The sequence below is a fragment of the Juglans microcarpa x Juglans regia genome, chromosome 8S (assembly GCF_004785595.1).
Source record: "Juglans microcarpa x Juglans regia isolate MS1-56 chromosome 8S, Jm3101_v1.0, whole genome shotgun sequence".
Lineage (NCBI taxonomy): Eukaryota > Viridiplantae > Streptophyta > Magnoliopsida > Fagales > Juglandaceae > Juglans > Juglans microcarpa x Juglans regia.
This window is the reverse complement of record NC_054609.1, coordinates 15,575,267-15,589,452: the sequence shown is the minus strand read 5'-3', so window position 1 is coordinate 15,589,452 and position 14,186 is coordinate 15,575,267. Positions and strand designations below refer to the sequence as shown.

The 14,186-nt window shown below is 39.8% G+C and overlaps 2 protein-coding genes across 2 annotated transcripts; both read left to right on the top strand.

The window, feature by feature from the left end:
• The first annotated feature begins 5,124 nt into the window (after positions 1-5,124).
• On the top strand, positions 5,125-5,760 carry LOC121244261. Its single transcript, XM_041142274.1, has one exon. The coding sequence runs from the start codon at positions 5,125-5,127 to the stop codon at positions 5,758-5,760; it is 636 nt and encodes a 211-aa protein (XP_040998208.1).
• Positions 5,761-13,274: 7,514 nt separating this feature from the next.
• LOC121244260 lies at positions 13,275-13,796 on the top strand. The gene has a single exon (XM_041142273.1). The coding sequence runs from the start codon at positions 13,275-13,277 to the stop codon at positions 13,794-13,796; it is 522 nt and encodes a 173-aa protein (XP_040998207.1).
• Positions 13,797-14,186: the final 390 nt, after the last annotated feature.

Sequence of the window (14,186 nt, the reverse complement as noted above, 5' to 3'; positions counted from 1 at the left end):
GAGAGAGAGAGAGAGAGAGAGAGAGAGAGAGAGACGGAGGGGTGGCAATGACTTACAGAGGCGTTAAGGGGAGCCTTTCGATAGGGACACGGAGGAGTAGTGATAGCAGTTGGGCAACTTGGGTGGAACTCGAAGGGTCACGGTGGCTGAGAGGGCGTTGGTCTGTGGTATTCCAACAGGGACGGTACTCTATTTTTGAGAGCTAAAACAGGGGATAAACGGCTGGGTTTTCTGCAAGATGGGGGAGGGGTGGTGGCGCCGATGGCTTCTGTCGTGTGAGGGAAGTCTCGTCCTGATGCTTGGAGTTGTTGGATAGAAGGTTATGGTGGTTGGCTTAGGAGGTTATGCTAGCGAAGAAAAGATGAACATGCATGAGGTTGGTGATGCTACGGTGCAGAGGATGGCATTCGGTGCAATTTGTTCTGTTTGGCCTCGGGTGCTAATTGGTTAACTACATGAAGAAATTGTTTCACCGATAAAATCTAGTGGTGGCAACACTATAGGAAAGAACACCAACGTCTAACGCATACGTGTTGTATAAGAATTGTGACAGTTGCTGTAAATGTGAGGGATAGAGATGTGCATGGAGTGGTGAACGTGGATTGCTGTAGTTTAAGGGGAATAATAAAAAAAAATAGAAAGGTGGTACGTAGCCAAGTATTTGTTTTACTGAGAGTAAATTAGGCCAGGCAGTGGGAACTTTGCTTGTTTCTGAACACGTAGGGACGTGCATGGCAATTAGCATGCACTGAGTATTTTGGTGGCCTCATGTTCAAACATAAATCTCTCGTCCAACAATATCTTTCAATCATTGAGCCTAAAAAAAAAACTCATACATAAGCTCAAAAATATTTACTAGACTTGGCTGGACCTGGTGTTACAAAATGTTTATAGATAAAATCAAAATATTTTACATTTATCTAACTTACAAAAATATCAAATAATCTTTATCTATCTAGTCACCTAGTCTTAACCAAAATCTTGCATTTATATCATGTTTGGAAAAACATTGCCGGTTCTTAATTTAGTGTAGATCAAACTTCAAAGACGTTGTCTCTAGACACAAGGGGTCATGAAGTACTTGTGTTTCTATTCGGATTTGTAAGTACAAGATATAGGTACAGCTTTTGAAGCTGAAATTGTAGCCCGCTTTTTTAACTCACAAAATTAATGATTAGTTTCCAGACAGGGTTTAGTTTCCATTTTCTTCTAGACATTGGGATTTGGGTTGTAACCGAGTCGACTTTAGGTAAATAGTGCTTGATCAAAATTTGCTTAATAAGATGGGCTTGAACTTGACTTGAACTCAAGTCGTGTCTTTTTCAACATGAATAATGTTAATATGTCGCTTGTTTTTGTCCTCTCATTTTAACCGCTTATTTATTTAATTTTTTTTGTTTAATAGTTAATAAAATGACTATTAATATATTGATATAATTTTTTAAAATGTTTGAAATAAAAAACAAAAAAAGAATAGAATAGTACAATTTGTATTAAGGGCACAACAAGTGAGCAAATTGAGGAGGCATAGAACCACTATCCTTTCCAATATTGTTCGAGCTTGACTCGAATAAGACAGACATTCTTATATCCATGCTCGACTTGAGACTCAATTAAACATAAAGCCAAATGCTTAATCTCGCATTCAACTCAACTCGACTTGTTTATCATTTTAAAAAAAATCTTATATATATTTAAAAAAAATGACGAGTAATTAATAAATAAGAAAATTTTTATTTATAAGCCAGTATAGAAACACACTTAATTAGGAAATTAAGGGTGTACATGACATCGATTGATTTGGAAGAGAAAGTTTAAAATTTGAATCTTACATATCAGGATGTGGATATATGGTGTGTTCTAAATATTGACTTTTTTTATTTTTTTATTTTTTGAGATCAAGGAGGATGGTACCTCCGAAGCTTTATTGATAGAAAAATGATACACTCTTACTACTTATTTACTACTCTTTTTGTATTTATTTTTTTTAATTTTTTATTTTACTGAATAGTTAAGGAAGTGACTAGTAGTAAGTTTATATATATTTTTTAATTTTTTCTTAATGATTAAGGATGTTAAAAAAATACTTAAAATAAAATGATAAAAAAATAAAAATACTATAAGTAGTAAATGGGTTGTAGATAGGTAGTAAGCCTATCACTACCCTTATTGATAAGCCCTCACTTGTAGTAGAAGAAGACCGTGATTACAATACCAATAAACAAACCAGAAAAAGTATAAACAAACCCACAAACAAAGAAAGAAACAAAGGACACTAACAATAACCAATCAAACTTTGTAGAAAAACAGCAAGCCACAAAGAAAATTACAAGTTACTGAAACCGTAAATTAGGCAAAGAACATTTATCAATACGCAACAGGCCTCCAGATCATATCTATATATTAGGCTAGTAGGAAGAAAAAAAAAGTTCTAAATATTGACTTACAAATAGAAGAGTTCAATAAAATAACACAAAATTCTTTCTAACAATATATAATTAGATACGATTTTTTTTTTTTTTGTAGAATTACATGAGTTATTGATCATATTTGCAAATACAATTAAATAGCTACTTGGCTCTTTTCCAACTCTAATCAATTATACTTGTATAAGATATTAGTATGTTTATAACAGTTATATAATTATTTTATACTCATAAAACAGTTAATTATATATATATATATATATATCTACATATATTACATATTTATTCATGGTAACAACTACATATACTGCATATACAGTGAACTATATACTTATATCATATGAGACAAGATAAATTTCACAACAAAAAAATTGTTTTTCGGGGACAAATCATCGCATCCCTAAAAAGAAATGCATATTAATAGCAATATCAATTTCGTCAAAAGATATTTTTTGGGACTTGTTTTTTCCAACCCATGCCATGCCATGACCTTCAAAAGATGATGAAACATATGTATATGTATTTCAATAGCCCTTGGGACCAACAGATCAAAGGATTTACTTGAATGATCAAATAATTGAACCGACACGACACCCTGCATGTGTTGATTGATTGAAGAAACGTTCTTTGTGATTGAATTGTTAACGTAAGCTGTACTACTGTTGCTCCATATGATCTGGAGGTAGGGCACAGGATATAGGCACATAAGAACTTGGCATTTGAGATTCTGAAACAAATCTGACTTGGATTTAAGTACTGTACACTGTGTGAAGTGGGGAAAAAGTCTTCTCTCTCTTTTCCATCAGTGGAAAGAGAGGAGGAGTGGGGTCACTCAGCACCCAAGGAGATTCTAACGGATTTCTGGTGAGTGGGAGCAGTCTTCTGTCAACACCTGGCAGACTGAGGAGGTGAGCGGTGGAAAGTGGTGGAACGCGGCAGCTGAACGAGGAGGAAGGTGGTGTGGAAATGGAAAATCTGGAGGCTCAATGGGGAAAGCTTCATCTAACAGAGGATGAAAAACTCTGTGTTGATTTAGATGATGCTGTTCCATAGGAAATAAAGAACAAAGGAGAAAGAAGCTTGGTGGAAAAGCTGTGGTTAGAAAGGAAGATTAGCTCTGGGATACTGGAGTCTACGATGGCAAAGATTTGGGAACTTAGTAAGGCAACAAAATCTTTGGAGGTGGGGATGAATGTGTATGTAATCATTTTTGCTAACCATGCAGATAAACAAAAGTGTGGGGTGGGAAACCATGGTTGTTTGATAACCAGATAATGGTACTTAAAATGTTCGCTGGTCTTACTCCTCCATCGATGATGAGCTTTGATCATGAGAAGCTATGGGGGCACATGTATAATCTGTCGTTAGCTTTGATGACAAAGGAGAAAAGTGAGCAAGTGGGAAATACAGTGGGGAAGGTGGAGGATGTTGATGTACAGGGAGATGGAAGTGGTTGGGGAAGTTACCTAAGGGTTCAAATTGATATGGACTTAACTAGACCTTTGGCGAGAGGTAGAACAGTTTCAGCTTAAGGCAGGAGCATATGGGTTCCTTTCAGGTATGAGAAATGATCTTTCCTGTGTTTTTCCTGTGGTAGAATTATTCATGAGTCTAATGGCTGCCTAGAGAAGAGAGAGTTGAGGGATGGGAGTAATGGGAGAGATGAGCAATTTGGGGCCTGGTTAAGAGCGAGTTTAGTGGGGAAGAAGAAGGGAGGTGCAAGGTTTAATGGAGAAACTAGAAGTGAGGGGTCATGGAGAACCGAGGTGGAGGGAGAGAGAGTGTCTAGCCTTGTGGGGGGTAAGGAGGTAGAAATGGAGGCAACAACCCAGGTGGCAAGCCAAGTTCGTGAAGGGGTGGTGGAGAATGTGGAGATAGGGGGAGAGCTAGGGGGAGTAAGGGGGTCTGTCCAGCCTAGAGATGATTTTGAAAGGATGGTTAGAGAAGAGCTTGAGGGTATTAATGAGAAATTTGCTTACCAAGAGGGTGAGGAGGTTCTAAGGGATCTGGTAAAAACAAAAAGACATGGAAGAGAAGGGCTCGAAGTGTGGAGAACAGAGAGGTCCTGTCAATAAATTTATCAAACCAAAAAAGACATTGTGAGGAAGTTAGGATGGTGGATAAGGACGTAACTCTACAGAAAAAACAGAAAATAAAAAGTGAAAGAAAGTCTATTGCTGCACATGAATATTTGGCGGAGGCTGTCAAACAGCCCCGCCAAACATTATGAAAATCTTAAGTTGGAATTGTCGAGGGCTTGGCAACCCTCAGACAGTTCAAGACCTCTGCTGTTTAGTAGAGGAGAAGATGCCAGATGTGGTTTTTGTGATAGAGACCAAGTTGCAGCTTCGAAGGTTGGAAGGTATTAGAAGAAGGTTGAGAATGGAATGGTGTTTTGGGGTGTTATTAAATGGAAGAGGAGGTGGCCTAGTATTGTTTTGGAAAGAGGAAGGTTTGGTTGATATTCTGAATTTACTCAAAGGCATATCAGTGCATGGATCTGTGATAACAGAGGGAGACAACAATGGTTATTGACAGGTTTTTATGGACATCCCGAAACAAGCAAAAGACATGAGACGTGATAGTTATTATCTTCCATAAAACCTGGGAATAATAAAGGTTGGTGTGTTCTTGGATATTTTAATGAGATACTTACAAATAATGAAAAGGAAGGGGCAGGCCTAGGGGGGAAAACTTCATGAATAATTTTAGGAATGCTTTGGAAAGGGGAGGTTTATCTGATCTTGGTTGGAAAGGGGATAAGTTTACCTGGAGTAATAGACATGGGGATGATACTTTCACCAAGGCGAGGCTGGATAGGGTGGTTGCAAATAAGGCTTGGATTGAAGCACAAAAGGAAGTTAGAGTGGAGGTTCTTGTGGCTAGAAGCTCTGATCACAGACTTGTTCTACTGAGTTTTTCCCATACTAATAACTCAGATTTCAAGGGCAGTAGATCTTTTAAATATGAGGCTTGGTGGGCTTCTGAAATTGACTGTGAAAGGGTGGTTAAAGAAGGCTGGCAGCAATCAAGTAGGGGAAGGGAACCTTTTGAGAAGCTAAAAAGGTCTATTAGAAGCTGCACTGAAGGTTTGAGGAGGTGGAGCAGGGCTTTAACAAGAAACAAAACTCATGAAATTGCTGCTAAAACTAAGTTGCTGAAGAATTTGCAAAAAGTAGAAGGAAGCCATAATATCCAGGAGATTAGAGCGGTCCAAAAGGAGCTGGAAAGTCTGCTTGATCAAGAGGACTTGAAGTGGAAACAGAGAACAAAAAGAAACTGGTATAAGCATGGAGATAGGAACACGAAATTGTTTCATGCTTGTGCTAGATAGAGAAAGAGGAAGAATCTTATCACTCAAGTTTTTAATGAACAAGGAATTTTAGTAACTAATAAAGATGAAATAGAAGAGGCCTTCAATGAGTACTTTAAAAAGCTGTTTCTTTCAACCTGCCCAACTCAGGAAGCTCTTAAAGACTGTCTAAAAGTGGTGGAGCTGAGAGTGACTGAGGAAATGAATGAGCATCTTTCCAAAGTTTTTACTTTAACAGAAGTTGAAAGTGCTTTAAAAAAAATGGCCCCTTTAAAATCCCCTGGACCTGATGGGCTAGGTGCATGCTTTTTCCAAAATCATTGGCAAGTGGTGGGGGAAAATGTTTGTGATATTGTCTTGTCTTTTCTGAATGGTGGTCCCTTCGATGAACTAATGAATTATACACACATAGCACTTATTCCTAAAGTTAAGAACCCTACTGTGGTGAGTGAATACAGACCTATTAGCCTATGTAATATGGTGTATAAGATTGCCTCTAAAGCCATTGCTGATAGATTAAAGAAGGTTTTGGCAATGGTCATCTCCCCTACTCAGAGTGCTTTTATCCCGGGGAGGATGATCTCTGACAACATAATGGTTGCTTATGAGACTTTTCATGCTATGAAGACAAGGCAGAAGGGCAAGACTGGGTCAATGGCCATCAAATTGGACATGTCCAAAGCCTATGACAGAATTGAGTGGTGCTTCTTGGAGGCTATGATGAAACAGTTGGGTTTTTGTGAGAAATGGATAAGACTGATTATGAGTTGTGTGTCTACAGTGACTTATTCAGTTCTAATAAATGGGAGACCTGGTAGAAAACTCAAGCCAACAAGGGGACTAAGGCAAGGGGACCCTATCTCCCCTTACCTCTTCATTATTTGTGCAGAAGGCTTAAGTGCTCTATTCAATTTTTCTGGTGCAAGGGGCTTAACAAAAGGGGTAACTATGGCTAGAGGGGGTACTAGGATAAATCACCAGCTTTTTGCAGATGATTGTGTTTTGTTTGGTAGGGCCAAGTGTGAGGAATGGAAGAAGCTTATGGACTTGTTAAAGGTCTATGAAGAAGCCTCGGGTCAGTTTTTGAATAAAGAAAAAACTTCTATTTTCTTTAGTTCAAACACCAAAGTTGAGGACATGGAGCTTATTTTGAGGGATGGAGGCTTGGTGGCTTGTGGATGTTATGAGAGATACTTGGGTCTTCCAACAGTGGTGGGAAGATCAAGATATAATACTTTCAAGTGCATCAAAGATAGGATTTGGCAAAAGATAAGCTGCAGGAAAAATAATTTTTTATCTATGGCAGGAAAGGAGATTTTGATAAAAGCTGTCCTGCAAGCAGTACCCACATACACAATGAGTGTTTTTAAGCTTCCAAAGAATCTATGTTCTGAGATTAATACCATGTTCTTGAGGTTCTGGTGGGGTAGTGCAAAGTGGGAGAAGAAAATTCAGTGGCAAAGCTGGGAAAGATTGGGGACTCAGAAGTTGAAAGGAGGAATGAGTTTTAGAGATCTTGATAGCTTTAACTCAGCCTCACTAGCCAAATAGGCTTGGAGATTTTTACAAAACCCAAACTCTCTAGCTGCAGTAATTTTTGGAGAGAAGTATTTTAAGTCCAAGCATATGTTGGATGCAAACTTGGGCTCCAATCCCTCTTTAATTTGGAGGAGTATATGGGAATCTTTGAAATTATTAGAGGAAGGGCTGAGATGGAGGATAGGAAATGGTAAATGTGCTCGTGTTTGGGGTCACAAGTGGCTCAATACCCCATCATCTTTTAAAGTCCAATCTCCTGTCAGTATTTTGGACAAAAATGCAAGGGTATGTGAGTTGTTGGATCAAGGTGGAAAAAAATGGAATGAGTAGCTGGTGAAGAGAATCTTTATGAAGGAAGAGGCTGAACAAATCTGCAGTATCCCTTTTAGTAAGTTGGGTTCAGAGGATAAGTTGATATGGGGGCATTCTAATAAGGGTCTTTTCACTGTAAGAAGTGCCTATTATGTGGACCAAGAGAGGAAAGGAGCACAGAAGGGGGAGACTTCAAGGGAGCAAAAAAAAAGTTCTATTATGGAAGAATATTTGGGGTTTGAGGGTACCAGGTGTGGTCAAGTCTTTTCTATGGAAGTTGGGGAACAATGTTTTAGCTACTAAACAGAATCTATGGAGAAGGAAGGTGGTGGAAAATGCATCATGTCCAATATGTGGGTGGGAAGAGGAAACTGCAATGCATGTTATATGGAATTGCTCTGCTGCTAGGGATGTTTGGGCAGTTTCTTTTCGAGTCATTAAAAAATGGTCTGCTAATGAAGATAATTTTTTGGTTTTCTGGGAGAAGCTAATGGAGAAATTGAAAATAGAGGAAATAGAACTAGTGCCTGTTCTAATGAGGTCACTATGGCTCAGAAGGAATTCCTTTATTTTTGAAGACAAGTTCAGAGGACCTGATTCATTGATCAGGGCAACAAGAGCAGTGATTGAAGACTTTCAAGAGGCTCAACAAAAGGATAAGCTAAGCCACGGAGTGAAGGTTTATTGAGGAGCAGTTCCTGTCAAATGTGGATGAAGCCTTCACGAGGATGGATTAAGGCAAATTGGGATGCCTCTCTCAATAAACAAAATATGGGGCTGGGAGTTGTCTTAAGAAATGAAAAGGGAGAAGTATTGGCCCGTGCTTGTTTAAAAGACTCCCAGTTTCTGATTCTGTCTTGGCAGAAACAGTAGCCTTGTGGTATGATGTGGATTTATGCAATGAATTGGGGTTCAACAGAGTCATTTTTGAAGGGGATGCTCAACTTGTAGTGGAAGCTATTAATAGTGAAGATGAGGATCTGTCTGCTAGAGGGCACATCATTGAGGATATAAAAACAGTGTTTAAAGGTAGAAGGGCTTGGAAGGTGAAGCTTATAAGAAGAGAAGGCAATGGGGTAGTTCATTTGTTAGCAAAAAATGCTTTAGACATAGTACAAGAACATATATGGATAGATGATTGTCTAGATTGTATTCTTTTACAAGTTTTAAAGGAGTCAAATTGTACTAGTGAGTAATGAAATATATGAGGTTCTTTGTTGTTTCAAAAAAAAAAAAAAAGTACTGTACACTGTTGTTCATGTCTTTGGGAAGAATCAGCTTTTAATCTTGTAACAGAGAACTAGGGCCCTCTTTTTGGCTTGTTATTGCATCGATCATGCATGATGTGTTTATTTATTTATTTTTGATAAAAAAAATATTGCATTAATTAAGAACGGACATTACAACTTGACCTGATCAAACGTATATTACAAGCCAACTTGAAACAATAATAGCTCCCCAGTCTACATTGTGATTGAAATGGTCTAGTCCAAGTTGTAAACTTCTTCAGATTTAAAGTCTGAGAGACAGTACAACTCTATCCTAGATAGAGTTAACCAAACCCCTACTCCGTAAAAGTAAGGTGCACCAAAACTCACTCTCTGTCTAAGACGGAGTTGAGAACACACTTTTTGGACAAAAGTCCAAGAGACAATGTGTTCTTTGATTTTTCTAAAAAAAAAAATACATTACAAAAAAAAAAAAAATACATGGGAAAATAATGGACTACATCTTGGAAAGATATAGATCCACATTTTCAACCTTGGAGGGAAAACAAATTATAGAAAACAGCGGTTGTGATGGTACGTGAGGTCCACGCGCCACCCTAGAGGTATGGCGGACGGTTAGATTTGAAGTAGTTGGTGGCCCAGGACCCAAAAAAGCAGCGCATGGCGGTCGGATGGCGATCTGAGAGGTGGCGCGTGGGATACACGCACTCTCTTTGGGCCGCGCGTGTGGCTCATGTGCCGCTCTGTTCGGTGAACTTCTTCGCCCATCTAAAAGATTGGGGCCTTGGGGAGCCCGTGGTGGTTGTCGGACGCGAAGAGCAGCAGATCGGCCTTCCTCTATACTTTTCCCTGAAAAACACCAAGAAAGAAAAAAGGAAAAGAGAAAAACTAGAGAGGAGAGGAAGGAGATGAGAGGGAGGGAGGGAGGGAGGGAGGGAGGAGGGAGGGCGAAGCTCCTCCCCCTGTGATTTTTCTGAGCTTGAGGTTTCTAGAGAGAAGGAGGAGCCTCTCTCTCTGAAACTAGGGCCAGCTGAATCCAGCTCTGCATCTTCCAATCGATCATGATGTGTTTTTAAGCTAGAATGATCCGTATTTGTGATGGACATGTACTGGTATATTTGTTTGTGTCTACAAAATATATTATTATCTTTTGTTTAATTTAAACATTATTATTTGAAACCGCCGCATTAAAAATAAAGATATAGAACTATGGTGCTTTTCTGAAAATAAAAATATGTGACATTACTTTTTTTTTTTAAAAAAAAAAAAACTGAACATCACTTGATCAATGTTCTGCAATCTTTGGCCGGGCTTTCTGAGCTCAACCCATTATGAAAATCACTTAATTATCACGTGTTTTTTTCTTGCTATCCACTCTCTTTAAAATCTTAATTCCTCCATTAATTTCAAGCAAATTGTACTCGACTCACCTTATAGCAAGTCAGACTCAACTTTCCCATGCATATATGCAGAATAAAAGGGCAGTGGTCCTTCCATGCTTCACCATTTTATTTTCTGGTAGTAACATAATAAGATGTTATTATATATGTGGCATATTTATGCAGAGAGCATCACAAAACCATCAAAGAGTAACCTATATTGCTGTTACAGATCAGGAACAAATGCAAAGAGTAAAACCATGGAGGAAAAACAGAAAAAAGAAGAAGCTATATTACAAAATGAGCGTTTTCATCATGGAAAACTTCCGCATGAAACTTCGAGGGTGTGATGAAGAATGCTTCTCTGCCTCCTGGTTTGGTGTGTGGGCCGGGATTGTTGAACTAATCAAGTTGCAAGTTTCTTCTTCTTTGTCAAACGAATTACAAAGGACCTTCTAGTTAGACATTGCAAATGACAATAAAAATGATGTGGCAGGCGATTTTAGTCTTCTAGGGTTTTTTTACATGCAATTTTTGCATGGCGGCCGTGGGGGACTCTGGAGGTTCCATGCCGGCGGCCAACTCTCATTCTTTCGCAGATCTTTTATCTGTAGTTCCTCATCCGTTCCCTGATGTGTTGCTGCCATCACAGGCTCCTAAAATCATGGATGGTGAAGTGTATTTTTTGTTTTCAAAGGAGGAAATCGTGAAGTCTGCGAAACCTTTTAGGTTCTCTTTGGTGCTAAAGTTTCTTAGACAGATACCATGCCTGGACGCGATCCGAGTATTTATTAAAAATCGATGGGGCTTATCTGGTATTGCAGTGGTGTCAGCCATGAGAAACCCGCGTAATGCGTTTGTCCGATTAACGTCGGAGGAGGATTTCAATAAGGCTTTGTCTAGAGAAGTTTGTGATATTGATGGAGTGGCGTACCGTCCGTTTCATTGGACTCCTGAGTTTCTGAAAAGGAGGAGCTGTCGGTGGTTCCAGTATGGATTTTCCTTCCAGGTTTGGCTCCAAATTTTTATCATCCTTCTATATTGAAAAGCCTCACAGCACCAATTGAGAAATATATTCGGAGTGATAATTCTACGCGGTGTGCGACGAGAACAGACGGGGCAAGGGTGTGTTCTGGATTGGGGCGCCTTCTTGCCCTGCGAGTCGTATGCAGGAGGTGGTGTATGAGACGATGCCTGCGTTCTATACCAAATGTAAAATCCAAGGGCATAATTTGAAGACATGCAAGAAAGGCAGTTTCCCGAAGGGGAAAGAAAAGAAATTGGCTCGAGTTGAGTTTAAGGAAGTGCCAAAGAAGGTGGTAGTTTTGGATCCTTTGAGTTCGAAAATAGATTTAGAAGAAGTGGCAGACATGGTTCCTGGAAGTAAGATTTCGGATGCATTGGTTCTGGTTAATGTTGATCAGCCAGTAGCGGAAAAGGATGGTGAAGATGTGGTTATTTTTCAGTCAGGGGAATTGCATGGTTTTGGTGCTGGGGACAAGGCTAAGGAGGTGGAGTTGCATGATCATACGGAAGTGGTATCCCCTTTTCTTGAGGAGGTGGGTTCAGTGGTTTCTGGGGTGGTGCTAGTGCCGAACAATGTGGATGTGTCTTTTGTTGAAGCACCATTGGTTTCTGGTGTTGTGGGGGTGGATTCAAAAGTAGTGGTTGAGGTTCCTGCAGAGGTTCCAGTGATGTCTTCAAAAATGGTGCCCTATATAGCGCTTGACGAGGTGGGATGCTCTGTCCCTTCGGAGGATACTGTGCAGGATTTTGAAAAGGAGTTAGTATCGACTTGTGTGAATGTTGCTCAGGAGGCTCTTGTTTCCATCGTAATAGGACATTCAGATGCTGTACATGAAAGTGGGTGTGCTGGGATGGTTGCGGAGCGAGGTTTGAATGGGGAGATTAGTGAAATGGCTGATCAATTGGTCAGTTTATCTGATACGGAGATAGTGGAAGGAAAATGGGTACCAAATAAAGATGTAGACTCTGACTCAGACATGCCAGATTTAGTAAAGAAGAAGGGAGAGGACATGGTCATGAAAGTTCGTAGCAGTAAACGGGTGATTACCCAGTCTTCTAAACTGAATTTATGAATAGTCCACTATTGTATTGGAATATTCGAGGGGTGAGATCTTCTCGAAGCAGGTTGCAAAAGCTTTTGAAATTGTATAAACCGAAAGTTATTGCGATAGCGGAGCCTTTTTTACGGGATGAACAATTGGATGAAGTTAGGAAGGTGTTTGGATTTGATTGTGGTTTCTCGAATGCTGCTTGGGATGGTAAGTTGTGGATCTTGTGGATGAATGACGTTAATGTCAGTATGGTAAGTTGTGGAACTCAACATATTTCTGTTTTGGTGAATGATGGTAGGGTGCAGTGTAAGGTTTCGTTTGTTTATGCTAAATGTTCTTATGAGCTTCGGCGTGAGTTGTGGGTTAACCTTGCCAGGGAAAGTACTTCAAGTGTGTCGTGGCTAGTTAAAGGGGATTTTAATATTATTGCTGCAGATGGGGAGAGACGGGGTGGTTGTCCACGGCCTGTGGTGGCTATGGAAGAATTCAACTCTTGGATTCACATGTGCGGATTACTGGAATTGAAATTCTTGGGGAAGAGTTTCTCATGGTGCAATGGGCATACTGGTCGTTCTCGTAGTTGGGCTCGGTTGGATCTGTCTTTGGCATATCAGAATTTTTTTTATGTTTTTTCGGACTCAGTTATGAGATATTTGCCTCGCACATCATCCGACCATGCCCCGATGGTCATTTCTCTGGTGAAGAATGTGCAAGGGAATGGGCCGTCACCTTTCCGGTTTCAACAAATGTGGGTGGATCATGTTGATTTTATTAGATGCGTTCGAGAGGCTTGGGAACAAACTGATGTTAGAAGTGGTCTCATGATTCTTGCTGCGAAATTAAAAAGGGTGAGAATAGCTTTAAGAGGTTGGAATAAGGAAGTGTTTGGATGGACTAGTGGGCACATTTAGGAGTTGGAAAAGAGTATTGAGCAGTTGGAAGAGAAGCTGCAGATGCGGTATGAAGAAGATGTGGAGCTCGACCTGATTGCATAAAAAATGGAATTAGATACCTGGTTGCACCGTGAGGATGTTCGGTTAGCTCAATGTGCTAAGGTTAAATGGTGGGGTCATGGTGATAAAAATTATCGGTATTTTCATGCTATTCTAAACAAGAGGAAGCAAGAAAGGATTATGGAAATGAGTCTTCTGAATGGGACCACGTTAAAGTCACCGCTGGAAGTCCATGATGGTGCTGTGCAGTATTTCATGGATTTCTTGGGGCAATCTTCAACTGTGCTGTTACCGAACTTGAGTGATTTAGTGGATATGGTGATTTCGGAGGCAGATAATTCGAAACTTTGTTCGTTGCCTACAGAAGAAGAGGTGAAACAAGCAGTTTTCAGTATTCCCATTGAGAGTAGTCCGGGGCCTGATGGCTTCGGGTTAGGATTCTATCGTGCTTGTTGGGATGTTGTACGTTTGGAGGTAGTGGAGGCAGTAAAGGAATTTTTTCGAGGGGTTCCTCTTCCTAGATTTTATACCGCTTCTTTTCTCGTGCTTATTCCGAAAGTGGCTTAGCCGATGGGTTTTGACAAGTTCAGGCCTATCAGTTTATGTTCAGTGTTTTACAAAATTTGTTCGAAGATTTTGGTGGCGAGGCTTGCGCCGTTATTGTCCCCTATGAATTCTTCCGAACAGTCTGCATTTATTCCAGGTAGGAGTGTTTTTGATAATATCAGCCTTACGTGGTTCAGTCTCTCAATAAGAAGGCTATGGGTGGGAATATTATTTTAAAACTTGATATGGCTAAAGCATACGATAGGGTTGAGTGGTAGTTTCTTTTGCATGTGTTGGCAGCTTTTGGGTTTTCCTCTTCTGTCAATGCATTGATCAGGAATTGCATTGTTTCGCCTTGGTATTCAATAATAATGAATGGCACGTATTAGGATTTTTTTTCATGGAGGTCGG